The sequence below is a fragment of the Cuculus canorus genome, chromosome 13, assembly GCF_017976375.1.
Source record: "Cuculus canorus isolate bCucCan1 chromosome 13, bCucCan1.pri, whole genome shotgun sequence".
NCBI lineage: Eukaryota > Metazoa > Chordata > Aves > Cuculiformes > Cuculidae > Cuculus > Cuculus canorus.
Genome location: NC_071413.1, coordinates 8,234,316 through 8,261,874, shown reverse-complemented (window position 1 = coordinate 8,261,874; position 27,559 = coordinate 8,234,316). Strand labels below are relative to the sequence as shown.

The window sequence follows — 27,559 nt, the reverse complement described above, 5'->3', positions numbered from 1 at the left end:
TGGAATTTCGGAAGCAAAGTAGCTGGCTGTTCAGACACTAGTGCTGGCAAATTACTTCTTAAATAACTTAGCAAGATTTCCAGTGTCATGGCAGATACACACTTTTTACTGAACATGTGATAAAATACGTGTAATAAACGCACATTCGCAAGGAATGTGCTCATAAAAAAGTTTCTGTGCTAGATAGTCCCACAAAAGAGTTTCTTTTCCCCCCCCCCCCCCAGTTAATGGATGCTGAGCGCAGTCACACTGTTTAGTGACAGGAGAAGTGAATATATTTGAGCCAATAAAATCATTCTAATTTGCATTTTCATAGCCCACCCTTCACTATTCCAAATGTGACTTTCACTTTTAGGACAGAGCTATGTGGTAAATGGATATGTAGGCCCTTTAAAAGAATATTTATCATCCTTGAAGAATCTTGGTGCCAAATCTTAATAGCATTTCTTACAAAAATGACTTGAATTCACTATAAGATTCCAAGGTAGAGCTGTAGAGATTCTGAATACACTTTCTGAACTTCTTTCTTGATAAAAAGAAGAGGTGAAAGCTTAAACCAGTGAAAACTTTCCCTCCAAAATGAAAACATTGAATAAAAATTTCCCAAATTGTAGTGCTCTAAAAAGCAAATTAATGCAGAAAAACTTTTCTTTATTTAATTTAGTCATTTGTAGAGATAAATAATTCAACATACCTTTATGCAATATTAAAATACCTTTGTTAATTATGCCAATCAGAAGATAAGTTATTCAAGCTTTTGAGTTTTTTTCTGTTCCAATTGATGTAAAAAAAAATACAGAAGACAAGGAGAAGTCCATGTCCAGTCTGTATGTGATTTGATGAAACAATTGCCTTGGGACCTGCAGACACTCTAATTGGAGTCTGCATAATGCAGAATCAGAACCTTACTTAAAGCAATGCTCTTCTGTTTTAAGTATCCCTCTGTTAATTTCATTTAAATAACTCTCATTTAAATCTTTGTAATAAGTATTCATTGACTTTAGTTTTTTTCACAGACTTCAGTGAAGGCAGGATCTCATCATCTCTCTGCAAATCATTTTGACTGTGTGATCCTTATTGCTTGGGAGTTTTTTTCTGATGCCTTCCTCTTTATCCATTTTTGAGGGTTTAGTGTTGCAGCACCTGAAGATAGAAAGGGTTTTAAGATTCAGAGATCTTGATCTGCATGATAAAAATATTACGTCATTTGCAATTTCATTCAGTGTTGGCTGTTCTCGTTATTCTGCTTACTTATTTTCTTCTTGGTTTTCAGCTATTTGGATCACCGTATTTTATATGAAAATCTGAAGTTTTCATATGCAAAGTGAAAGTTTCTAGTTTTCGTGCTTTCAGAGAAAACCTTAGGAGCAAAGATTTTCTAAGTCAGGTTGCCCAAAGCCCCATCTAACCTGGCCTTGAACACCTACAGGGATGGGGCAGCCACAGCTCCCCTGGGCAACCTGTGCCAGGGGCTCACCACACTCATGATAAAGAAATTTCTCTTTGTTTACTTCTAAATCTGCCCCTCTCCAGTTGATTCCCATTGCCTCTAGTCCTATCCCCACAAGCCTTTGTAAACAGTCTCTCCCCAGCTTTCTTGTAGCCCCTTCTGGTGCTGGAAGGTCACTGTAAGTTCTCCTTGAAACCTTCTCTTCTCCAGGCTGAACAACCCCAGCTGTCTCAGCCTGTCCTTGTCTGTGAGGTGCTTTAGCTGTCAGATCATCTTTGTAGCCTCCTCTGAACCCATTCCAGCAGCCCAAAGGTACCTTAACACCAGGGGTTTTATTAATTTCCTCTGCGGTACGGAATAAAATTGCCATCCTCTTTTGCTTTTCAATCCATATTCTATGTGAGCGGCTCTCAGAGAAAATGCTGAGGTCAGTCAAGGTCACCAGCACGTGTGTGCTGTTTTATTAATGAAAAACAAAGGTGTTTCACAGGCTTGAAGCATCAAAAGTACGATTCTAGCCCAGTGACCAAAGTTTCACGCGAGTTGTCTGAACCTAGTGACACTTCGCTACAGAGACTGGCAATAAATTCAGGAAGAAAAATTGTCGGGATATGAGAAATGAATCTTCACTCTGTGTGTTTCTGAAAAGCAGAAGGCTATGAAAAAAAAAGATTTTTCTTGTTAGTGAATATAGGATCGGTAGGTCTGAGTAGTCATGACTCCCTGATTTGCTTTTCAAATTTATACCCCTTCAGATTATCATGAGCAACTGATATTTGCTGCATAATTGTCATATTCTTTCGAGACTGAGGCTTCTTGTAGTAGTGGGTGAAGGATCCTTTTGCACTAATGGCCCAGTACTTAGTTGATTAGATATAGGAACAATATTTATGCATTCTGAATTCTACATATAACATTTAAATATTATTTTCAGTCTATTTAGCTGAAGTTTTTAGGGACCTATCAGCTCTTAAAACCTTTTATTATATTAAAGAAACGAAGTCCACATGGAGTTTAAATTCAGAATGTATTCTACTTTGAACGATATTCATTTTGCCTTCTACATATGCTTATGTGGCTTATTTTTTCAAGGTATTTTTAAAGACTTTTTTTCATCAAAGTAAAGAACCTCAACAGAAATTATTTTAATGAGATAGACATTTAGTTTAACAGAAGAAGCTTCTTCATGAGAAAAATAAATTAGAAGAATAATTGGGCTTTTAAAAGATAATTAATTAAAAACTGTGTGGTGACAAATTTAACATCCTGTCTGATGTAGTCAGAAAAAGACAGTGCCTGGAATTGCACAAGTAAAATAAAATGTTCCATTTCACAGCAAGGCTGAGCCCGAGTCTTGTAATTATTTCAGAGGGAGTAAAGGTCATTTTCTATTTGCTACATCTGTATTATGTGAGTCTTCTGCACCAGGCTTACAGAAGTTAACTCATGACCTATTTAGATTGCCCAGATTTCAAAGCCAACTTATACTGTCAGAAATCTGATAAAATAGACATATTCTCTTCTCTAAGTACTAACATAAATGATATCCAAACCAGGCTTTTTATTTATAGCTCTGTAAGACAAGAGTTTCAACTTTCAGATGCCAGTATCTGGGAGATCAGAATATGATTTGTCTCTTACTTGCTGTGTTATTCCTTTAGGAATAGAGTTGTTTGTGGTTAAATTTTGGTATATATTGCTTGGGCTGTTTTTCCTGCTGTGGACTTGTTATATAACTTCAGTCGTTGCTTGCATCTTGAGATCAGTCGAATTTTTTCTGCTGTGACTGCATTTTTATGCATATTCATTCAGTAAAAGTATGAGTCAGAAAGGTACTTTAAAAATGCACCTGTGCATACTGAAAATGTGTGTGGAAAATGCTTGTGTTTCTTTCTGAGCGTATGACCATTTAAATGCATATCAGGCTAGTTTTTTTTAAAACAGTAATCAAGTTTTAGAGAATTTTAAGGACAGGCTCTGAATATGTCAGTTCACATATGCAGATGTCTCATACAACAAGACAGAAGAGGATGTGTCCAATTCTCAATCTCTATAGAGTTCAGAATCTTCAATAAATTCAATATATCAATGTCAATAATTGAATGAGGGATTAGGCACTGTTTTTAGGCTTTGTAGGAAAGGCAGGAATTATTTGGATATATGGAAGTGAATACTAGTCAAGTGTATTGTACCTTGCTTGGTGTATTACCTGAAGTCTTTCTGTTCTTTCTTGGTTAATCCTTCAAAGAGACAAACATATAGCAGGTCAGGATGGAAGGCAAAAGCGTCCATCTGCTGCGTTTGACTACTGCCAGCTTAATTGTCATGAAATATTCTGGCTGTTTCTCACAGTCTGCTAGCACTTCTAGCCAAGCTTTTATAGCAAATGTCAGTGACATGAAACAAATGATCCAGCAGTTGTTTTCAATAAGAACTGATGCAGAGCAGGTGCGTATTTCTGTCCTTGTTTTTTATAAATGTGATCACATAAAACTTATAGTGAGTGTGAAGTGCACGAAGAGAGGGAGCAGATAACTTATTGCTCTGGTTTAGTGAATAGACTGAGTGGTGGTTAAGCAGGAGATGGGTAGATGTTAAAATTTTGCAGGACACGTCTCTGGGATCAGAATTATCATATTGAGGGTAATAGGGTGGTGGTAGAATGGAGATGTGTGACATGCTGCTGTTGGGTTGGGAGAAGTGAGAGAGCAGTTGGTCACCCTAGCTGGTGAAGGAGGCTTCAGCAGTTGCCTATGTGGTATAGGTGAGAAATTGTCCTCACTTTACAAGTGAACATCATTCGGAACTACTCTGATTGCTTGACTGTTTTCTTCTTTATTTTTCTTTGCCCGTCCAGCAGGCAGCAGATTGGCTGCTACCACCCTGAGATCAGACTATCTGGGCACCAGCAGAAAGTCAAGTTTTAAAACGTGCATTCCGAGGTTCTGAAGCAGAAAACACTTTTGAAAACGTGGTTATACGCATATAGGTTGAAACATGCAGATTTGGCTTTTCCTACTTTGAAGCTTCCTCCTTTTGCCTCTCTCTAACCTTTTAAGCATTTTAGTAATTTGTACTTGCTGTCTGTTTCTTGGACATTCTTACTCCCATGGTCTCATTTGTTGGGAAAAATAGCCTTTTGTGTTGTTGATTCTCTTTAGGGATAGAACACAAAGCTTCAGAGGCTGAGATTAGCATTGTACCTCTTTCCAAACAATTTTATTTTGCTTCTAAGCTTCCTTCTTTGCTAAGGTGTTCCAGTGGTGCTGGGGAACTTTGACCATGTATGGACAGTGACATGACCTGTATTCGACTTTAAACTTCAGATCCACCACCACTATGGTGCACACACTTCATTTTCAGTCTTCCCTTGGTGTAAACAAGATTTTGACTACATGGAAAATGGAAAATCTGTCTCAGAGAGGAAGAAAAAAAAAATCAAGTCAACAGTTTACATTAGTTGGCAAAGTTCTTTTATAAAGGACACTTTTGTGATGTGAAACTTTGCCCTTGAATAAAGAATTCCTTCTGTAATTCTGTGATCAACTTTGTGAAACTACGTTTGCAGACTGTAATTTATCAATTTACTGCTTAATTTAAGCATGTATTTAAACCTACCTGTAGCTATCAGTGAGTTTAAGAGAAATATTATGTTTGATAATCTGAACCGAACCTTGAAAGCTACTGTTTTGTAATTTCTATGTGAGCCCACGTATGTAAAAGCAGAAATCTTTAAATAAAAAATTGTCTACTATTATTTGAAGGGGGAAGTATGATGTGATGGATATATTGTGTTATGAGCACAGAGCCTAATCCTAGTATGATCCACTGAAGCCATTGTGATAGATGAAGAAGTGAATGATAAAAGTATGTTTCCCGTTTTTCCTCAGGTTCTGCTGCTTGCACATGCAGAAGATTTAGAATGTGTCCCTGGATTCCAGCAGAAGGTTTTGTATATTGAACAGCCATTTGAATTCACAGAGGACCAGCCAGTCCTGAACTGTATGTTATTTTCTTATATTATTATTGTACGAAAATCAGAATCACTTGTGTTTGTATAGCTCCTGCTATCTATCAAAAACTTTAATATTATCATGATTCTGTCTGGGTTCTCCTGTCTTAATCACGCATCTTCCATGTATCACAGATAGTAAAATACTCTGTAAAAAAGCTATGTATAATAGTTTAGGACAAGACTAATAATGTGAAGACTTAGAATCATCTAATTTTTAAAAGAAAATTTAATCTGAATTTATAGTCTTTCCTATAATCTTGGAAATTGAGGCCTTCCTATTATTAGCAAATACTTATGACATGTGTCGTGCGACTGGGATATTCAGTAGTGTTTCCAATGACCACACATCACATTATAAAATCCAACCTGACACTGTATGTTCGAAGCATTAAGGAGAAGGAGATGTAACTGTCTTTCAGTCCTGGTTCACTGAATGCTTTAGATGCCAAGTGTTACAACTTGTTCATCCAATTCTGTGGCTTTGGGACTTCAGGACTGTCAAATTAAGATAGTAACTTATCCAGTGGTCAGTGATTCTGAAGATTTTAAGACAATAATTGCTGGAAATTTCATAACTTCCAAACATGCCAGCATTTTTGTGTGATACATACTACTAATAGTTTTTTTTTGTCACGCTTGGTTGCTTGTGGTTGAACCAGGAATTCTTCTAGGCATGAAGCATGAGACAGTAGTGCTTGGCATGTACATACAATATCTAGAACCTACAGTGCGATATATAATGGAAGTTTGATGAAACCAAGAAATGCAAAGCGCGTTTTGCATGTCAGTTCCCTCTAGTTACTACTCCTATATATTGATATATTGTCACTGTTACGCAGGTTTGGATGAAGGTGTATTATTTGTGCATACTCATTTTTAAATAGCACTTCTATTTCAAAATGAAATGTCAGAATTAATTGCCAGCGTCTATTGAAACGACTCTCTAGTTTAAGTCATTCAGCCTTTAACAGGTGCTGGAGCAAACCTTTAGGATAACATTTTCAGTAAGTGTTTCGCTAAGCTACTTGGTCTCCATTGTATTTTAAGAGGAAACTTAGATCGTGAGTGTAGTAACACTGTTCAGAGATGTGAGATGGATATTCATTTTGAAAGAGATTTTAAGCTTCTAATTCCTTGGGCAATTTTTTTTAGAATAGAGTTTAACCGTGTAGGAATGATGTCTTTTAAAAGTAGAAATTTATATAACATAGGAAGTATAATAGAATTAATAAGCACGCAGTGTTGAAAAACTACATAAAAAATAGCTATATTAATAAGCTAATGTTAAACTGAATGAAAAGAACCTTTCCTGTATTCTTTGGCTGCTTCTAAATTTTGAGGCTGTAGTGTTTCTGGTCAGATTTCCTACCGATTAGTGTTTGTCCTACTGAATAACTAAAGGTTGGTTTGGTTAAACCAAATGGTCTGCTCTATGGTGACCCAGTAAATTTACCCTGATGTGAAACTAGCACAGGAATTAAGGTACCATCATTAATGTGGGGAAGAGGGCCGAACGGGAGGAGACTTTGAAATGCCTGGAAACAATCTTCAGAATTAAATTATTTTAATAAGCAAACACTAAATTGGCTTAATGTGTAATGTTTGACAAAGGCAGGCTGTTGATGCATGATCCTAGTTAATTCAGTCACTCAGAAACAGTACGTCCTTCATGCAGCAGCATTAAACCTCTGCACAGTTTCTCCATTTTAGCTGTCAACAGAATTGATATTTTTAATTGTCTGTTTGAATACACTTTGCATGCTCTTGCATCTTCTTATACCCATTACCCACGAGTGGTGCAATTTAGCAGTTGCACTGCAATGTGAGGCTTACTAGTGCTATGTAAATTAATGGAGTGAATATGCAAAGCAGGCCTATAGCAGTGATTGCTTTTGTAGTCCTTTAAGCCAAGGAGCTCCTTAATTCTTTTCTGAAGTGCAATGAAACAATCTTTTTCCTTTTTCTTTTTTTTTTCCATTTTAAACAAGGACCTCTTGTACATTTCACTGCTAGTATGTCCTTTGTAATTAAATATAGGTTGTGGCTGGTGCTTATGTATTTATTACTTCTAAATACATCCATGTTAATCATATTTTTACATTTATGCATGGGAAGGAGGAAGAAGCCCAGACTGAGGATACAGAAGTTTATCTTATTGCTACTCTAATTCATACTAATTCTTATCAAAGCCTGCTTATAAGCTGGCCATAAAAATTATATCAGTCCAGCTGTGTATGGATGTTGACCCTCCTGTTAGTTTCACTGAAATTCTGTTGCTGTTTCTTAGCTTTTATCTCATTTTGCTCAGGCTGAACTGCTTTTATTCAATTTATTTATTTACCATTAAATCTCACTTAACAGCATCTCCAGGCTTGGACCATTTTATTAATTTTGTCGTTGTTTTTCTTGAATATTGACGTTTTTCTCATGATACCCCTTTATCTATTTATAACTTGTGCTTTCTATGACTGCAAACAAAATCAGGCATTACTTTCCTACTTGTGGGCTGCACAGCTCTTTTCCTGGAGTGCAATTTTCTTAAACTAGATGTTTCTTCAATGTAGTGGGAGAGGATTCATAGAGTCACTTTCTGGAAATACTAGAGGATCTGTCTATGTGATTATTGCAATTATTGTAATTTACAAGCAGTGATGTTACTGGATTATTTTTTTGTGCTCATAGTTTTCTTTTTTAGTTTAGACTTGGGACTGTCTTCTGCGATTAAATAGAGAAAATCATAGAGATTTCTATGTTCTTGATAAGGTAATAATTGACAACGTTTAATTAAAAGGTTTTAAACCTTTCTGAAATGATTGTGGCCATGAAACGCTTCCCCATCAGCAAGCTTGTCTTTGGCAAGGCTGACAGGGCACTGGTGGTGACAACGCTTTGTCATGCCAAGCTGATAGAAAGTTCCTAATCAGACTCATCAAACGTGGAAATGTAATTGTGTTACATTAATCATGTTTATACTTAACATCCATGAGTCTTGGCTTTTTGAGGGTATTTTTAATTGACAATGAATCAAATAGTGCACTTGAAAAATTGAAGCAATTAACATAAAGGCGTTAGGTGGTGTGTTGTGCATACTAAACTGGGGAATACACTGCCAGTGATTTAAATGTCAAAACAAAGGAAGTTTTTGACCCTTATTTGAAAAGCTTTAATTTGAATGTTAATTAACGGCTGACCTCTTCTGTCTCTTACCTGAAAGACTGCAAGTTTCAGAGCTCGGGCTGTTTTCAGATCAGGGCTTTGTCTGTCTGTATTTGGGTACTTTCTTATTCTGTGGATTTTAATAAACACTTTTCTGTTTAACCATATTGAGAAATCTTTATATACTTATACGATGGGAAATACATTACTCTGCTTATCACTAATGCTTAAAGGCAGTTCTTCTGTTGTCTGTCAAAGCTGGAACGTCCAACATGATTTCCTTTGTTCAACTGAATAGTGCCTCTTTGAAGATCAGAGACCATTCCCACTATTGTATCATGTGTGTACATGGATCTCAGCACCAGTCCTCCTCACATCAAAACATTTCCTATAGATTCTCAGACAACGTCATGTGAGATTTATCATATATGCTCTTGCCACTGATTACCATGAAATTTCACTGTACAAGCGGCCTCTTTCTGTGACTGTTTTGTGCTATCAGTGTTAGTACTGATACTGTTACTCTCTTTTACTCTGATCCATACAGTGTATGTTATCATGCACACTTGATTCATCTCCTCCTGCTTCACTTTTTGCAGACTAATTCAATATACTGCAATACGCCAAACCCTCTATGGAGTTTTAATATGAGTTTTATACACCTATTTTAACTATTCATGCTGAATTTTGCAGCTTTTATGTAACTGGAACTACAGGTAGTAGTTGTAGTTTGCAAATAAACGTGTTCACACAAGGTAAGATTTTTTTACTTAGTAATTTCTCTTAGGGAAATCCGTCTGGACTTTTGGCTAATAGCTAGATAATTATAGGGGGTTTTGCACCTATTCAGGTGTATGTATCTGTAGTGCATTCATGTTGAAACATAGTTGTGCCTTTTCAATATAAGGAAATCTAACACATTTTGAATTCTACAAACATCTTAAAATTACTTTCTTTTCACATAAATCACACTTTAAGAAGTGTAGTTCTTCAGAAGATGTTGAAAAATGACTCAATTCCTCTGTTGGGTGCATAGTAGCACTTTCTACAGAAATGCATCTGTCAACTTTTCCACCCAGCTAGTGAAATGCTTTTTATAATCTAAAATATATCTTAATGTTCATGAAGTGTATATAGAGCTTGAATACCCCAGAGTTTCAGCTCTGACACTTGGGTACATGATTAAGACCAGGCATGCGAGACTCGTGTCAGGCAGACAGAAATATTGGTCAGGATTTGAAATCGGACGCTAGGGATATCTTTTAATCACTCCAATTCCTGTTAAATGGCTTTAGGAAGCCAAACTCGCATTACCAATATTCCAGAAATATCTGGGGGTATGCCAAATATTTACAAAATTGTGGATGTAATTTCTAAAGTGGGAGACTGGGAAATTTACAGCATGTTCATGAAGGCAGAATGAGGAGGATCTTCAAAAGAAAATAACCTTTTGCTCTTTAATTAAAGAGCAATGCCTGAGGTATTTAAGTTTGATGTCTAACTCTTACACAGAGGGAGAAAGTTGTCTGCCTGTGCGTTGCAAATGTTTATTGTGACCAAGTAATGCAGAACATCTCAGATGTGCAACATAATGCAATATCACATCATGTGTCATCGGTTAAACTGTTTTTGCCACATGTGACTAAAGCAAACGAGGAAAAAGATAGTAGCTGAGTGCCAGGTGGTCAGACAGTTGCGTTTCAAACAGTGCATATCAGCTTGCTAACAGCACCTGGGAGGAAATGAGTTTAAAATAGACTGATATTTTTTTATAAATATACATTTAATTAAACTATTTTTTTTAAAGTTAGGACACTAGATTGAGCAATGTGAAAGAATTACTTAGTCTCTGAAAAACAGCTTCAGGGCTGAGTCAGCTCTTGTAGAGTCATGGAAGAAGGCTACATGTGCTGGAGAAACCTCCTCTTGTCATAAATTCAAGGTGGAGGAAGTGAGGATCTAAACTCAGTGTCTTGTCTGTGTTCTTGAGAATAGTCATGCAATACTGGTTTAAAAAATAAAATAGGAAAGCATCTTTGCAGTGACAGCAAATGCTCTGTTAATGGCTTGGTCTGGATTTTGGAAGGTAAAAGTAGCAGATTACTCGGTTTGAGATTTGATTTGCTTCTGGAGGCTTCCCAAGAGCCATGTTTCACATATAATAGTTTTCTGAAATACACCTAGCCCTTCAGTTAGTTGAAGTATAACAGCTGTTCTTCTAATAATCTAAATCAACGGCCAACTGTTCAAGGCTGGCAGGACAGGTCTTCCGTAGTGCAAACCTCTTAGTGCAGTGCAAACCTTATATTAATACTATCCCTAGGTGCTTCAGCGGAAGACTTCTCTGTTCATTTCCAGTTGCTAATTCTAAGCCAAAAATCAGACTAACTAAGCTATTACTACTTAGCAAATTAGTAACGCAGGCCAAGAGGCAGCCTCGTTCTCTGCAGGTGTATAAACGTTTTGGAAGGCCAAAATCTGTCATTTATGAAAATGTAGGTATTTTGGGCAGATTCAGCAAGCAAATAGTCTAATAGTCTAATGCTGGTTGCTTATTGGTGAAAAAAATCCAACAGGGTCGTCTTCCTGAGGAAATGCAGGGTAGGGGTCTATGACTTTGGGTTATAGTTTAGAGTTGGGTTTGTGCTGAAAGGGCTACAGCATCAGCTCAGCTTTTTCAGGAGGGAGCAGTTGCTGCTATTTGGAAAACAGATGCAATACAAAATACAGCGTGCTGAGACGTTAATGCATTTCTGTAGTACATAGCTTTGTATTTTCAGAGGCCACATTTCTGACAGAACTTTTAATTTGAAGATCTTAGGAAAGCACCATTCAAAAGAATCCTGGCTAGCTAACCTTTTCCATCATATTTCAAAGTGTGTGGGCATTTAGCGAGAATTCATGGGAGCATGCGAGGTTAAATCTTTCTTTAAACATAGAATCTTATTTAAATTAATGATATCTTAAAGCAAGCAAGTATTCTTGAAAATAATTGTAGATGTATTTTGCAATTAATTCTTGGCTTTTAGGATTTCTCTCGTTTAATCCAAATCAAATTATAACTTTTCAAATGTAATTATGCTAATGCTTCAACTTAGTTTTTCTTTCCTTTTTCTTATTTAAAGCAGTCTCTCCTGGACAGAGCAATCTGTCTGCTTGTATCGGCTATTGTCTTCTTTAATGGACACATCTCCTTTTTACATAGGTTTCTTGTGGCATGTGATCTCTCAGTCTTGCTTTGAGAATAAGTAATAGTGGCAGTAAATTCATGAAGTATTTCAGAAATTTATTAGATTGAGCGCTTTTCTCTAGCTGGAGGCCAGTCTTCCTGATTTTGTCTTATGTCTTTCTTCAGCTTATCCACCTGAACTCTTTCCCCTAAAGAAGGCAAAAAAAAAAAGTATCTTCTTATGGGTTGAGTCTGAAAACCCTGGTCATTTTGGGGTGACTTTGTGCATATTTGTATGCCTCGTACACACTGCTGTTTCTTGAGCAGACAAGTGAAGCTGTAGATTTTGGAGTGTGTGTCATGTTCTGTGACGTGAATATTAACTATAGTGTTTATTTTTTCAAAGATTACAAAAATAAAAGCCACAGTCAACCTTGGTGATGAATGGTAGGATTTGCTGAAATTAGAAATTGGCTAAAAAAGACTTGCTTGATTTTTTTTTTAACAAAAATATGAAATATCTTTACCAAACCAATCTTTTCAAACAAGTTGAAAATAATGTTGGGAGCCCTGGGAAGGTGTAAAAGAAGATTCTTGTAGCAGTCTGGGATGTTGCTTTTTAGACAGGACCTACAATTCCAATACTAGCTTTGATTTTGTTTCCTTTCTTTATAAAGAAAGAAAGAAAAATCAGTGCAACCCTTTCTCTGTCTCAGCTATGGAAAGAAGTGAAGCGGAACTGAGGGGTCTTTTAAAGAAAGCAGCAAAACGAAGGCATAGTGGAGCAGCTTACAGATAGCTGATAGCAAAAGCGAAATTCAACACTGAAGTTGCGGCCGGCATTGATATATCTTGGACACTTTTGAAGCACTTGCCTACATGTGCTGAAACTTAAATGCAAATTGGACTGGAGGAAATAGTAATCTAATCAATACATGGGACCATTCTGCAGCTGAGGATTAGGGTTTATTTTACTGAAGAGCAAATTCCCAACACACTTATCAACAGTGGTGTGAACAATTTGGCCGGACCTAGCTTTATGTGTAAACTGAGTTGTCCTGTCTTGCCATTTTTGTCAAGAAACTGGAAAGTAGGATGTAGAAAAAGGTGTGGTTTTTATGTTTTTATTATATTGCTAGAATATATATATTCTCTGCTAACCTTACTGATAAGAAACATTGTGTAAAAGCATTCAGGCACGTGGGGTTTGTTTACCTTCTTTTGTGTGGCAGCGAATTAACAGGAACAGAGAATTTACTGTGGTTTGCTAGAAACCAAATTGCCTGGTTACAAGTAGGACTCCTGCAGAGTTTATTTAGCTGGAGTTTTAATTACAGTGCCAGCTCTGAACTCCTACAATAAAACAGTAGGGAGACCAGTATAATTTGACCTTTATAAAACGTTAACACCAATGTATAGAAAAATGTAATGTCAACTTTAAAGAATAAATACTGTAGGAGGCAGAAGTCAAGGAGTTATGAAAATGAAGTGTGCATGTATTTCTTTTCCAAGAGTAAAAATATTAAAAATACGTTAGCTTGGACACCAAAGTGATGCTGGTGTGTTTCGTTCCCTGTATCCATCTTCTGGTCCTCACACAAAAATGAAGCATAGTTAAAAGCATTTCTTCATGGTTTTACCATGCTTCAGAGAAAGCAAACCTGCTGTGAGGCTTAAAACAAAGGATACCATACAAACCATACGGGAAATGTTGATTGATTAGAGTCTCTTTCCTCAGAAGAGTCAATTCAGGAAGCTTTAGGTGCCCACTCATTCCCTCTGAATCTCTTCTCACTCTTGTATCTTCTCTCACTTGCGGTATTCACTGGAGGGGAAGTATTCGTGACAGTCAGCTGTTGTGAACTCTTCCCTGGGCCAACTGGTCCTTTCTTCTGCCAAGAGTCACAAAAGAATGAGGTGGGGCTGAAGAAGGGGGAACAGAGTAGGGCAGTACGAGTTGTATGGGAATGTCAATGCAACAGCACTGTTGGAACCTGAAATAGGTAACAGTACTAGATCCCAGCTGCATACAGCACTGTAAACAATCACAAATACAAACATATTTTAGGTTAAATCTGGCTAAAATATTGAGATATGCTGTAGCAGCTCAGAGTATTTTGTAGTTCTGCCTTCATGGAAAGCAGTGTACTCCAGGTCTTCCATGGACTTTAATATCATTCAAAGCATTCAAAATAAATTCAAACTGAATTGAAGCTGTAAACATGAGAGTCTTTTAAATTAATTGGTTTTTATGTCCCATAATAAAATAAAATTTGAAGATGTTTGAATGCCAAGGTTATAAGTTGCTTTTATGTGACCTGAGACAATTCTATTTTCATTGCTTTTGTCACCTTTATTTTGCAGTTTGTTTGAGAGGTGAAGCACTAACTGCCTAAAACCATTTTTCTTTAATTTTACTCCTGATCTCATATTTCATAACACATTATATTATGGATAGCTGTGTTAGTAAGGTGCACTTCCTTCTGCCATGTGTCAGGCTATGCATCAGATACACTGGGGAAGAGATAAAGAGTAGGAGTGTGTATCAATTTCTGGGAACTCTCACAAAATAATGGTTCGTAGGCCTATTTGAAGTTCAAAATTGTCTTGGAGAGCTGTCACTCATGGAGTGTCCATATTGTGGTGGGAAACGGCATGATTCCAATGATTGCTGTGTTTGCACTCAAGGAAAGGCATCCTCTGCTCTCTTGGTGCTTGAGGAAGGAGGGGATGAAATATTTTCAGTAGAATGGCTCCTCTTTCCATATGCAATGCTTGGCTACCCCCCTATTGACTAAAAGGTTTTCTTAGACCTGAAAGCTTAGGCAGACCTGACAGAATCATAAGAGGATTTCTTTGATTCCTCTGTGTGAGTTTGTGTTCAAACACTATGTTGAACGCAAACAAAAAATAAGGAGGATAGGAAAGTAGCTATTAAGTATTATGGTGAGAGAGCGTCCGAGGGATTCATTGTGGCTGAAGGAAAGGCCATGAATTCAGTTGTCTGAAAAATCTGTGTTGGGTTGTCTAAGTAGTTTTGTTTTGGGATTTTTTTGTGTTTTTCTTTGTTTTTAACCTTGGTTTTTCTAGCCAAAAGTGGTATTCAGGCTGGCTTGTATTTTTGGGGAAACAACTCAATTTTGACATAGAAGAAAATAGGAAATGGTGATTTTAAAATAATTTTCTAGAGAAATGAAAGCAGCGTTGTGGGAGTTGTACAGTGTAATTTGCAACCAAAGAGCTTGTTTCATTTAGATTTTTAAAAGTTAGGTTTGTGACACAGGAAATAATCTAAAATTATCTTTAATAACAGAGCTGATCAGTTCACTCTTCTGATTAATAAGAAAATGCAATGCTCAAACTGTTCTGTAAGATTTGGTGTTTCTTCTGAGAAATGTCAGATCTTATGCAGGTAGGCAGAAGCTTTTTGGCATAACAGAATAGCAGCTTCTGTCGACTGTAAATCAAAATAAGAAACTTTATTAAAAGAAGATATTATTACTTCTGGCACTTTACTTTTATTCTTTGAGACCCTGTCTTTAATAGCTTCTCCAATAATGTTAGAAGAAACTGAAATATAGAGGCTTTAACACTTACATAATAAATCTATTAGTCTTAATGCTTCTGGAAATATGTTTTTATAAGTCAGCATCATTTCCCAGAATTATATGATACTAACTACTGTTAGCACTGATAATTAATTGAAATGAAATTACCTCTAGGATGAATGAGTGCTGGACATGTTTAACTTAACTCTTTCTGGCACCATAGTTATGCTTTAGATTCTGATTTGGCAAGGTGTTTAAGCAGCACCTTAATTTAAGTACTCTCCACACTGTATATGGAAATTTGACTTTACTTCTGTGTACAGTACACCTAAACTCTATTGGCTTCAGCACGAGTTTTTGCTTAGGGAAAATATTTGTTCTTTGGGAAGGGCTTGGCAATAGAAGCACTGTAAGGTGACTGTTACCTACGCAGCCGTGCAACAGAAAAGCCATACAGGTTTCCCAGAACATGTGTTTTCTGTGCTGCAACAGATGATTCGGAGTGATTATGCTCAGAACCATAGACACAGCAAGAAGTTCAGCTTCCATGGATGAGCGCTATTTCTGCTGAAGTTGGTTTTAGTGCATAATTCTGTGCCAAAACGTGCATCCTCCCTTACTGCAAGTGACACTGGATTTTAGGTAACTAAGAAAACAAATCTAGACAGGTCTTTGTTTTCTTAATGACCTCTTAAGTATAATGAAGCTCTTGATAGGGATGAGCACTGAAAATAGGTGGAGAAGGTTGGTGCTGCAGTACGTAGGTGAGAGGCTCAGAGTTGAGCTACTGGCAGGGCTCCTGCCGAGGAAGGTGGTGGGGAGGAAGCAGCGGCTGCTTTGGGCTGTGGGAAGCAACCCTTGCTTGAACAGCTGGCACTGCCCCCATGAGAACTGACAGATTTAAAAGTTTAGTGAAGATACTTAAGTACGATTAAAGGGTAGGCTCATCGTGACCAGAGTGGAAATGGTAGGTTATAGGTAAATGTTATAATTTTTTTGTCTTTAGTTTTCTGTCTTTGCTATTCATACTGGTCTCTAGTGTCAGGTATACAATTCAGTCTCCCTGCTAGAAATGGGGTTTTAGAAAATGTGGTAGCAGCTCCTGCTTTCTGTTTATTCTCTGCAAAAGTATCTGCATGAGTTTAATACAATATTGTCAGTTTAGTAATGGTGGTAAAAAGAACCACTTTCATTCCAGATGAAGTCTTGTGTGCTTAATTCCATCAAGACAACAGAAATAGATAGTGCTCACAAACATCAATTAAAGACCCTATTTAGGCAAAAAGAACATTAGAAGGTACCCAGGCAGCTGCATGCTTTGCATGGGCAATGTGCGGCAGCCTCCTGAATCTGGGTGTGTGTGAGATGCTGGGAGAGTGATGGCACACGCTGAGCCAGATGCAAATGGGACTCTACTGGGTAGTTGGGTACTGCTGTGCCGAAAGGAAAATGGCACAACCTGCCTTTCTGGGGTGTTGAAAAAATTCCTCCATCACCAAAAACTAAAACTCCAAAATCAACCAAGCCCCCACCAGCAGAGTAAAAATAAATAAAAAACAAATAAAACCATCAAAGCAAGATTTGGGTAAATGCAGCATGTTAGACAGCAGCAAACATCTACTTCTTTCTCCTGTCCTATCATCTCTCTGTGACAGTCTGAGAATCTTTGTGGCAGCCTTTGAGATCTTATGTGCCACAGAGTGTTTTATCATGTAGGTTTTTCTGAGAAGCAGAGCCTTTACTTGGATCTACATGTGCCATATACTCAGGAAATGGAAGTCTTTTTAACTGTGCACGTGTGTCCCTGCTTTACCCTTCTGCTACCTTTTCCTTCTGTTGAAACTGTTATACTTCAAATGAGTTAATTATGTGTGAATTATATAAGTGATTCCATAGCCTCGTAGTTTCTTCATTTCCATATGAGTGAAGGTTGTTGTTTCGGTCTCTGCTCACCTGAGTGCTTATACTTTTCTAATTCTTTTTTAAAGAAAAAGTACTATTAAAACCATGAGAAGCATTAGTGATTTTAGAAGAAGTTTTTTTATAGGTATTTCAATAAGTATTCAGGGAGCTGCAACTGGAACCCGCTTGTAATGCGTGCGGGAGAATATTTGGATATAATGCTTTGAAAGTAAGTAGAAACATTTAAACAGTGGTTTCAGTAGGAAGCAGAAGAACAAGTATCTTTTTCTCTGAATTTTCAAGCCATGTGGCAGAATATCATTCCTGTGATTTGTGTTTAGTGGGTTTCTTTTTCCTGCAATGATTGGTTGCAAAACAATTGAAATGGCTCTGACAAAAGGGACTGACGCTGCTGGCTGGTTAAGAGTTCTCTAAAGAAGTAAAGGGAATAGTTTAGGCTCCAGTAGCTTTGAACAAGCAGAGCAGCTGAATCTGAACTCTCCCAGATCCGAGTGGAATAGTGGAGCTACTGGCTACATGATCATTATGGCTCTTCCTCTTCTCACATAGCTTTGTAATTCTGGAACCTTATTTTTTCCTACATTTGAGAGAGTCCAACTTTTGTTTATCAACAGGAATGCTTTCTGTTGCACTTAACAATATCCTTTTTTTTTTTTTTTTTTCCATTTTGGCAAGAGGATGGTCTTTCTTTTGAATTTGATTCTGGTGGAACTTTTTCCCTCAATACCTTCTGCTTGGTAACCGAACCACAAATAAATTATTTGCACAACTCTAATGGTGTCAGTAAATTGATTTCCATAGAACACAAGGACTGCATTTCCTCTCTGGAATACCCTAAAGTGATCATTATTAATGATAAATGACAGTAGATGTTTGTAGAGAAATTAATAGCTTGTACATTGCTATGAAATGAGAAAAGCAACATGGATGCCCTTGAAGGATCCTAAACGTCTCTTCCTTTGTGCATTCTGTTCCTTGTTCAGTAATACATTATAGGAAAGCCGTACTCCAATTTATTTGCCATCTGGTTCACTCTATTAAGAGCAGCATTATCAAAAGCAAAGGGGATCACATAGCTGTGTTACCTGTGCCTGCCGTCCTGCCTGCCAGCGGGGGATGTGAATGGTTGGTATTTCACTTGGTTTTTTTGGAACAAAGCTTAACACCTCAACTTCAAGTGAGAATGGTTGAATTCTGTGAGATCAGCGGATTTAGCAACAATATACTTCCTCAGCTACATTCATTTCAGAGAATTCACATGGGAAACAAACGGAGAGATCTTCCCTTGAAAGAAGGGAATTAAACAAGGATGAACAAATTATCTTTAAAGAAGAATTTTGAATAGCAGTATCTCACTTACTTCTACTAAATTAACCTGATCTTAAAGCTTTTTTTATGCCATGCTGTAAGTAACAGTGATGCTTGCCAGCTCTTCTACTGTCAAAAGTGAACTCTGCATAGTCTGATGTTCAGTAATGACTGCAAATACTATTCTGTGTATTTTCCCTCCCAATTTAGTGCTAAAAAAATCTAATCAGAAAGACTACTGGAACAGAAATAAAATGGGCTAAAATAGATAGTATTATTTTTCCTTGAAGAAAGGCAGAAATATAGTTGATTATTTTGATCTAAAGCTTCCAAGGGTTTGGTAGAAACCTCCCATGGTATGCTCATGAAATCTTACAGGAATCATAAACAGTGCTGAATGCTGATTTGTGAATGTGATTTGTAGCTGACTTCATGCAGTTTTGTTTTACCTTTGGAAAATAAAATCAATTTCAGATTAACTTTGATAAGGAGGTGTTGAGGTGTGTGAGTCAGCACTTACTTGGCTGCCTCTGCCCTCCTGTTGGGAAGACAAAGAATTGTGATGGATATTATCAATAACAGTGCTAACCTGCAAGTAAAATCAGCAAACTAAGTTAAGGAACACTTTCTTGCCTTGTCCTGGCACACTTGACAAAAAACTAAATTTGGAGTTATTATGAGTGTATGAAACAGAAATTTATCTTGAGATTTAGGAGCTCCACCCCCTGCTTCCCGCTCCCTGCCTTTGCAAAATAAAGCTGTTATTTCTTTTACTGCCTTAGAGATTCTGTTTTGAAATCTGGAACAGGTTTTTGTAGTCTGGAACACTGTTTGGTGTATGTCAGTACAGCGTGATTGAAGCAATGTGGGATTTCATTCTTTTTATCCACAATCTTTGAGATATATTTAATAACCTTTCATAATAATCTTTCCACTATACTGAATTATGTATCGGTTCTTTTTTTACAGTATGTTCATTGCAGAATTCCAGAAGGATACAGGCTTTTAGATGTCAACCTGACGATCTTTACGCTTTTGAATATGCTATTACATATAATTCTGTGAGGACCTAATCATACATCGTTTGATTTCAATGAAACAACTCTCATTGACTTTACTGAGAGCTGGCTGAGACTCAGATTGAACTATTGCCACGTTATTGAAAGTATAATAAGCATTTTGATTCAATTTTCAGTCTCTTTCATGGTTTTATATTTTTAGCTCAGCTCTGCTATGTGGTCCTGCTACATCTAGCAGTGTGGAGGGTACTGCAATCCCTGACTGTAGCTTTCAGAGAAACGCTTTTAGATTTGATTTAAAAAGTAAAGGGTAGTTATATTTTTAATTGTAAACTTTGTTGATGGCGTTACTGCAGGTGCTGTGTGTTGCAGAGGAGGAATCTTGGCGATGGGTTTGTGGCTCTGGTTGCATAGGCTTCTTTGGAAGAAGTTCCAGAGGTTAACGGCTCTGTTCCATGCACAAGTCTCTGATCATTGATTTTTAGGGGCTGTTGATGTAGAAAGTAAGACTGGCATTTAAGAGAGATAAAGCACCTTATTAAAGTTAATGCCTTTGATTTGCTTCAAATCATCTGTAATCCATGTGGACCTGTCATAATTTATACCTTGCTTGGTCACAGCAATAATTCTAAAACTGTCATATAATCTGCATCAATGCTTGTGCACAAAAGAAATTATACGTACTGCTTACTGAAGCTGGTGTCATGGTATTTACCTCTCATCGCTTAGAAGGTTACCCTCAGCTTAATTGGCATGTCCCATTATTTATATTGCTAGGGGAAAAGGATTAAATACCAGGAGAGAAGCTTAACAGTGGTTTTCCTTCATAAGATAGATAAAAATCAATTTCTGATTGTTTCTAAACATGATAAATGTGACTAGGTTTTTCAGTCTTCCCTGCTGTCCCCAGTCTTGAACCTCCTGAGGATAATCTTAATAGGATAAAGTGGCCTTTGAAAGGTAATTAGCAAGACTCCTATGAACTGGTCTGTGCACGTGCCATGCTCAAAACCCTCTTGATTAATGCTCATCTTAATTCAATTTCTAGAGATTTATTTACTCATTTCATGTATAATGCGTTTAGTTCCTTTAACCTTGCTCTACTATGATTTGAAAGCATATTGCTGCGTTTCAGCTTCGCGTACAGCTGTATTTCTACCTGTTGCTCTTGTGAGCAGACACCAGCCCATATGCACGGCTGGTCGCTTGCGCTCTTCTACTTTGGAGCAGGGGTTTTGAGGCCCAGCAGCCCACGATTCTTTTCACCAACATGTACTAATAAATTAGCTTGATGGCTTTGGGTTTGGGCTAGGTTTCTTACTTGGGCACGCGTTTATTCAGTAAGGGGAGAGAGAGATATATAGCAATCTGAATACTATGTGTATTTGGAGATACCTTGAGCTGAGATCCTTAGTAATCAAGATACGGAAATAGTAGTGTTAGATCTTTCTTAGCAATATGGGATAACTGCAATATATGGGCCATTTAGCAATGAAAACTGAGTTTAGATCACAGTCGATACAATGGTTTATCAGTACCAATAATTAGCATTTTAACAAGTTCCATATGAAAAATGGGATCCGCGAGGAAAATGTAGGTCTCTTTAGGATGAAATTCAGCTCCTTCTGTCCACGCTCTTGATTTTATTCTAGAAGAATTGTGTTTTCTGGAAGACATGCAACTCCCAGTGTAACAAAGCTGAATGGAAAACTCTTTTTTAACTAATGCCTCATGTGCAATAGTCATGAATTATTTTTTTCTAAAATCTTTTCTGTGGAAGAAATTTCAGCGTTTGTCACTCCTTACCCAGTCTCTATCCATGGCTAAATTTTGAGAATTCCAGGAAAAGCCAAGATCCTGTTAAGTGTCTTCCAGGAGATACTGTAAAAATATATTTAGTTAATATTGTTCCTTTATTACTGTAGTTTCTCTATTCAGGAAGACTCTTCCTCCAGGAGGTTTTTTGAACTCATTTCATATGCTTTGACACCTTTTGTGAGCTACATTTCTTTCTTTAATGTTTATTTTAGTCTTCAGAAATTAGTACAGTGGGGAAACAGAGGTCCCTGCCACCCACCTGCTATCTGGAGCTCAAATGCTCGAAGCACCAGTCTGACTACAGACAAGAAATAAGCAAACAAACAGATCTAACCAGAAGGTTTCAGTAAAGAACCTGTCTTTCTTTTTCCAAAATTAAATAAGATGCAGAACCTACTTCAAAACAGACTGTCTGAGGGGAAGAGAGCAGTGGTTCATTATTGAAGTTACTTCTCATCTACACCCTATAAAGACGCAACCTGTAACGGGTAAATAATTCTAACTACAAGAAGTAGTAGGTTCTCTGAGGTAGGGAGTATCTTCCTACATATGTTTTCAGTTAGTAAGACTCTTAGTAGATTGTTGCTGGAAATCAATGGAGATTAGTACATTTTCCAGGCTTTACAGTACCTTATAAGATGTTGAAAATACAGAAAAATTCAATGTGTTCTTAAAAGATAAACATGAATATGGAATTTGAGGATTGGGAGTTTTTAATTGGGGTATTTCTTAGGGTGATTTGGGATGCGTTGTGCTGTGCAAAGGCTTTTGCTGCCAAGCTGAGAATCTACTGCTGAAGCGACCTTCATACTTAAATGGTTGCTTTGAGCCTATCATACTATAATAGTTACGGGTGAGATCTGCACTGGATGGAGTCGTTGTCAGCATCTGTTGTCTTATTCCTTTATAGGCTCTCTTAAGATCTTTGCAGTGTTTTCTATCCAGACTTGCTTTGATTTAGCTGGTTTATCTGTATATTGATCTTCAGCTGTCGGTTAATTTACAGGCGGCATTCATGCAGCACAGTATGTACACAGTGAAGACAGGAGACAGGAATTCAAAGTCCTGTCCATGTTGCTCATTAATGTATTACAGCTACATCTATACTGTAACAACAAGCCTGCAATGTTGGCTGCCTGCATCCAAATCATTAAATCCTCTTGCTCTAAAAACGAGGGTGGCTGTATGCAAACTGTCTGCCGCGTGTGATCCTTGACCAATGTGTACTCTTAAACCAGGTCTGAGAATATAGGCAATTAGGCTGCAGCAGGGAAGGACAAATGGAAAATAGAAGAAGCTGTACTAAATGGCACTGTGAGTTTGAGTGTAGCTCTTAACAGCATTTGCCAAAAATAGTGTTTTTCTATTGAGGTTTCAATGCTGAGGGAAAAATGAAGAGCAGTAGGACCTGGAAAAGAAATGCATAGGACTGTTGGAGATATATATTATTATGAAGTTAACCTAGAAAAATCATTGCTTTTCCTTGGCTCTGCTTATTGCACAGGTTTATAAGCACTTTGATTTAAGTTACTGAGGCTGATGGCAAACTTACGCAAGCACTTATGAGGAAGACACATGCTCCTGTGGAATGCTGACTGGAAGTTTAGCTAATGATCTATTCAGTTCTGGGTGCCATACACAGATCATGAAACATTTACTTTCAATAATTAACTGTTTTGTAGCTTGTTTTTTGGTTGTTTTTTTTTTTTTTTCAATTTTTCTGTTACTTTTTGCTCCGTTTTAATCCTACTGAGGCATATTGACAAACGTGGCTTTCTGCTCTACTTTTGGAGAAAGCTGCAGCTGCAAATGTTTCTTGAGTTATGCCAATCATTTGCAGATGTTCTTCTGAAAGCAAAAATTAAATAGAGTTTCTTGATGCCAGTAAATTATAGAAAAATGTTAGATACTCTCTTATCTCTAAGAAATGTGTGCTGTGGTCACAATATATCAAATGCTGCTAATATGATGATGACCTTTTAAAAGAAAACACATTATGCTGTAGCTGTCTCCACATTATAACTGTGGAATGCTGGTATGCGAAAGTCAAGCTACTAAATAGTGGGAGAAATAGAGTGAAAATAATGTGTTTTGCTTTTGTCTGATATTGCCGTTTATTTTTCTCTGTTATCCCATATTGAGTCATGCTCTTCTTGAAATGGTAAAACAGAGACGGATCAAATGCAAGGTAATATTTTGGAAAGGAAAATCCTACTGAGTTGTGATGAGTTGGATCAAAATCCCAGTGACCAAAAGCTGTTGTTCGATAGCAAAAATGAGCATAACCAAAGGGGAAGACAGGGAGAGTCCTTGTTCAAACTTCTCACAGTCAGAGCATTAGGAAACGAGGAACAAATATCAATCTAGAGACCAGATGCTTGCTCAGAATTAAGGAGACTTCTGTTTATTCACAGGGATCTACAGATTTTGAGTGGATAGGTCATTTGAGCCAAGGTCTTCAAAAGATGGTAAAGGATTTTTGATGATCTGTGCTTAGATATTTATCTCTCTGTCCATCATGTAAATGTGGAATCAGTCCTCTCTTTCTTTGCAAGTGTGTTTTTTGTGATTGATCTCACATTTGCAAGCTATTGAGGTGCTGTGATGGGAAAGGTAAAGAATATTAAATACCTGCTGGTACTGAGTGGATTACAGTCATGTTCCAGATACTTGCTGGAGAAATAGAACTTAATTCCTAGGGCCATGGTTGTGATGCCCTTCCTACCAGTTCATTCACTTGGAAAATATTTTTTTTCTTTTTTCATTTTTCTTATCTCTACGGAGTAAAAGAAGAAACCTCCTTGTATTTGGCTGTCTCTCTGTTATGGTAGGTGCTGAGAAAAAGTCTGGTCTAGAACATTTATGAGCTATAAGAAGCTATATTTAAGAGAAGAAGGCTATGTTGCATAGCACGATGATGTCATAACCGTGAACTATTTTGTATGTACCTCAGGTATGGAGAGAAGGGATTTAAGTGTTTGATGTGACTGCTTTTCCAAACTTAATTTTGAGGTTTGATACCAGTGAATCCCAGTGCCAAGTTAGACTCTGGTGATTCCAATGAGGAGCAGATGCATATAACTTTGCACTTATGGAGGCTGACAGTAATTTCCCGTCCAAGAAGGTGGCCTTGCTAGCTGTAGGGAGCACAGCTTTCATCGCCACACTGTTTGCAAGGTGGCTTTGAGGCAGTGTAGGTAATGCAAGATTGTGTTGTGTTTGCATGGGGAGTTAAATAAACATCTCGTGCTGTTATAATTTTCCTGGTGTTCCCACTCTATAAACAGATTGCAGGTTGCCTGTCAATCAGCTTCTGTTTTGGTGCTACTAATTATATAAGCAATCATTAAAAACCAACTAAATAAAGTTTCAAGTCTGATATTGGATAAGTCAAAATCTTCTAAAACAGTTGTTTCCCTCCTTGCAACATAAAGGTTTTTCAGAAGGCCTTTCAACCTGGAAGATCAAAGAGAGGTTTTTGTTCCTAATGTGTACCCATCACCACATACTTTGCACTTTAATTGCCATTCTTGTTGGCTTTCTATTATCAACACCCACCAGACTCTGCAGAGATTAATGATAATTTATGAGAAATGGACAATGTTGTGTGAAATACATTGCTGAGTATAACTCATTCTGTGTTTGAAGACTTAGACCAAAGCTGTGGTTAGAATATTATTTGTTCCTCCCTCCTAATACACACTAATTAACAGCAGGATTTTGCCACTGTAGGCAGTAGGAAATACTGAAAAGGGTTCCTTTGAGCATTGGGCTTCTTTCTTGACCTGTTCCCTTACAAAGGCTTCCAGTGTCTCTTCCAACTCACTTTTCCTGGAGGAGACTTAATTTGAAGTAACTTTTTTTTTCCTACAGAGCCCTATTCAAATTAACAGCCCTCAAAACCTCCCGTGACTCCTGAGTGAGCTTTTAATTTTAAAATATAAATTAAGCACATTGGTATCATTTAGATTTCATCGGTTTGATAGTTCTACAGAATCCACGGTAGCTGATACTGAGACCAAACTTACCGGTTCCATTAGCAACATTTCACATCTAAGCTATTCTTTGCGCCCCTGGCAGTTGATGTAAGCGTGTCTGACAATGCCTGTGCGTGCCGGGCATGTCTGGCAGGTTTCTAACTTGAGGATCAAGAGCATTCATGCCCTCAACTGTTAGAGCTACTGCAGATGGGCAAGGCTGATCCTCTCTGCCTGGTAGGGATATTTTACATCCAAGTAGCCTTATTGAAAAACTGGTTTATTTGCCTGGGCTACGATGTACGCACAGCAGATTTTTACTTGTCTAGCGAATAAGTTTAAATACTTGTAGCAATTTATTTTTAAACCGATCTGTATTTGTAAGGTTAAGGCTACTCAATTTGAATTAGCTACAGTATAGAACCAATGTAATGAACAGAGTTAACCACCGTGTAATTCTTGGTCTATCGATAAGCTGGATATGCTGACAAATACTACTCGTTTAATAATTACAAATGGATGAAGTTTAAGTGTTCTTTCCCCTTTTACGAGTCTGTTCTGCAGTTCTCAAAAGTCAAATTCTTTTTCTTGAAGAATTCTCCATTGTTAAGCTAGTGTCTAATATTATATTCTGTGGATTATTTCAATGTTTGTATCTGTGTTCTTCATTAATTCAGGGTGTACAACTCTTTTCTGATGACTTACTTTTGGAAATCTTAACAAAAGATAAGCCGATACTGTTGTTTAAACTGGGTTTTTTTGATCCAAAAACCTCTTTGGTACGTGTTTGCAAATCAAGTAGTGAAATGTTTCAGTAATTTATCTCGGAATTAAATCAAGTTTCAAAATATCCATTTGTTTTATGACTTCTGCTAGATGTTTGCCATCCATGGTGGTTCAGGGCATCTGTAAATGCGAAGATACAGACTCAAGTTCAGCAAAACTGAAGACAAAGATTTTGTATGACTTCTTTGTCTAAATTGGTGCTTTATTTCAAAATACATTGGGCAGAACTGCTGACACTGTTGGAAATTGTGGAACAGATTATAAAATTTCAGTGTCTCCAAGAGTGTGTTTATCCATTTTTCTTTTATTTAGAAAAAGGAGTCATTGTTATCTGTCAGACTAAATCTGAGTTCTGTTCTAAAGCCTAATATTGAGAGTGCTGGTTATACTGAGGAAGAAAAATTAGACTAAGCAGAAAATCAGATATGTACTTTTTAATCCAGTTTTTTTCCCCCGTATAAACTTTGTCTCTCTTGTGCACCTACTGAATTATTTAATCATTTGTCTCAAAATACTCAGTTGGATACAGAAGTTATTACTGTATATTAGGAAATTTTACTCTTATATATACTGTAAACCTTTGAAGAATTTATTTTCTCTCTAGAAGAGTAAATAATTTTCTGATATCGTCCTCATGCACAAGGATGTTGGTCACATTTCTGAGAATCCTGAATTGTACATTTCTAAATACCAAATCACAATACCTCCCTCCGCTGTTTGTGAATACTATTAGTTTAAAAAATAATAAAGCTACCCCCAAAACAAGGAACTAACCACTCTGTAAAAAAAAATCCACAACCCAAATAACATTATTTAAAATATTGCTGCAAAGATTTTCGTAAATTATTCCTAAACCATTTGGGATTTTACCCTGTAATTATTAAGTTTCTTGTACCTTAATTAATTTAGTATAGGTAGAAAAACAAGTGTAGGTATTGTTAAGGTTACCTAAGTTTTTCTATTCAATTTAATAGTGTTCTCAATTTCTCACGTCAGATGCATTGGTTTTTTCCTCAGTTATTACCTGCATTTTTGAATGGCACTTTTTTAATCTTAAAACAAACTACCCCCAAACCAAAAAGAGCAAAATGCTCTTCAAGTAAAAAAAGGAAAAGGGGTATTTTTATATGCAACATAAATAAAAATGCCTGTTTTCTTTCTGTAAAAACAAATCTTCTGCAGCATACAGTTCAACCAGTGTAGGAGGACAGCTGAAACTCAGTAGCAGTATAACTAAGTCTTAAAGCTTTTTATTTGCATGAAAGCTGTTTATGATTTGTTTTTACTTAAACAAAGAGGACTTTGTTTAAGTAAATAAAATACTATATTGTGTGTGTTTGCATCTTCCTTTATGGCAGCATGTATATAGCCTTATAGTTGTACCAGCACT

The 27,559-nt window shown here is 37.0% G+C and overlaps 1 protein-coding gene across 2 annotated transcripts in view; it reads left to right on the top strand.

Moving 5' to 3' along the window:
- The window catches only part of CDH13 (cadherin 13), a 478,464-nt gene that overhangs the window by 85,470 nt on the left and 365,435 nt on the right, over window positions 1-27,559 (top strand). For both annotated transcript variants that reach the window (XM_009561054.2, XM_009561053.2), the window contains exon 2: window positions 5,341-5,452. In XM_009561054.2, the coding sequence (XP_009559349.1) occupies window positions 5,341-5,452 (112 nt within the window). The remainder of the gene's footprint in view (window positions 1-5,340; window positions 5,453-27,559) is intronic.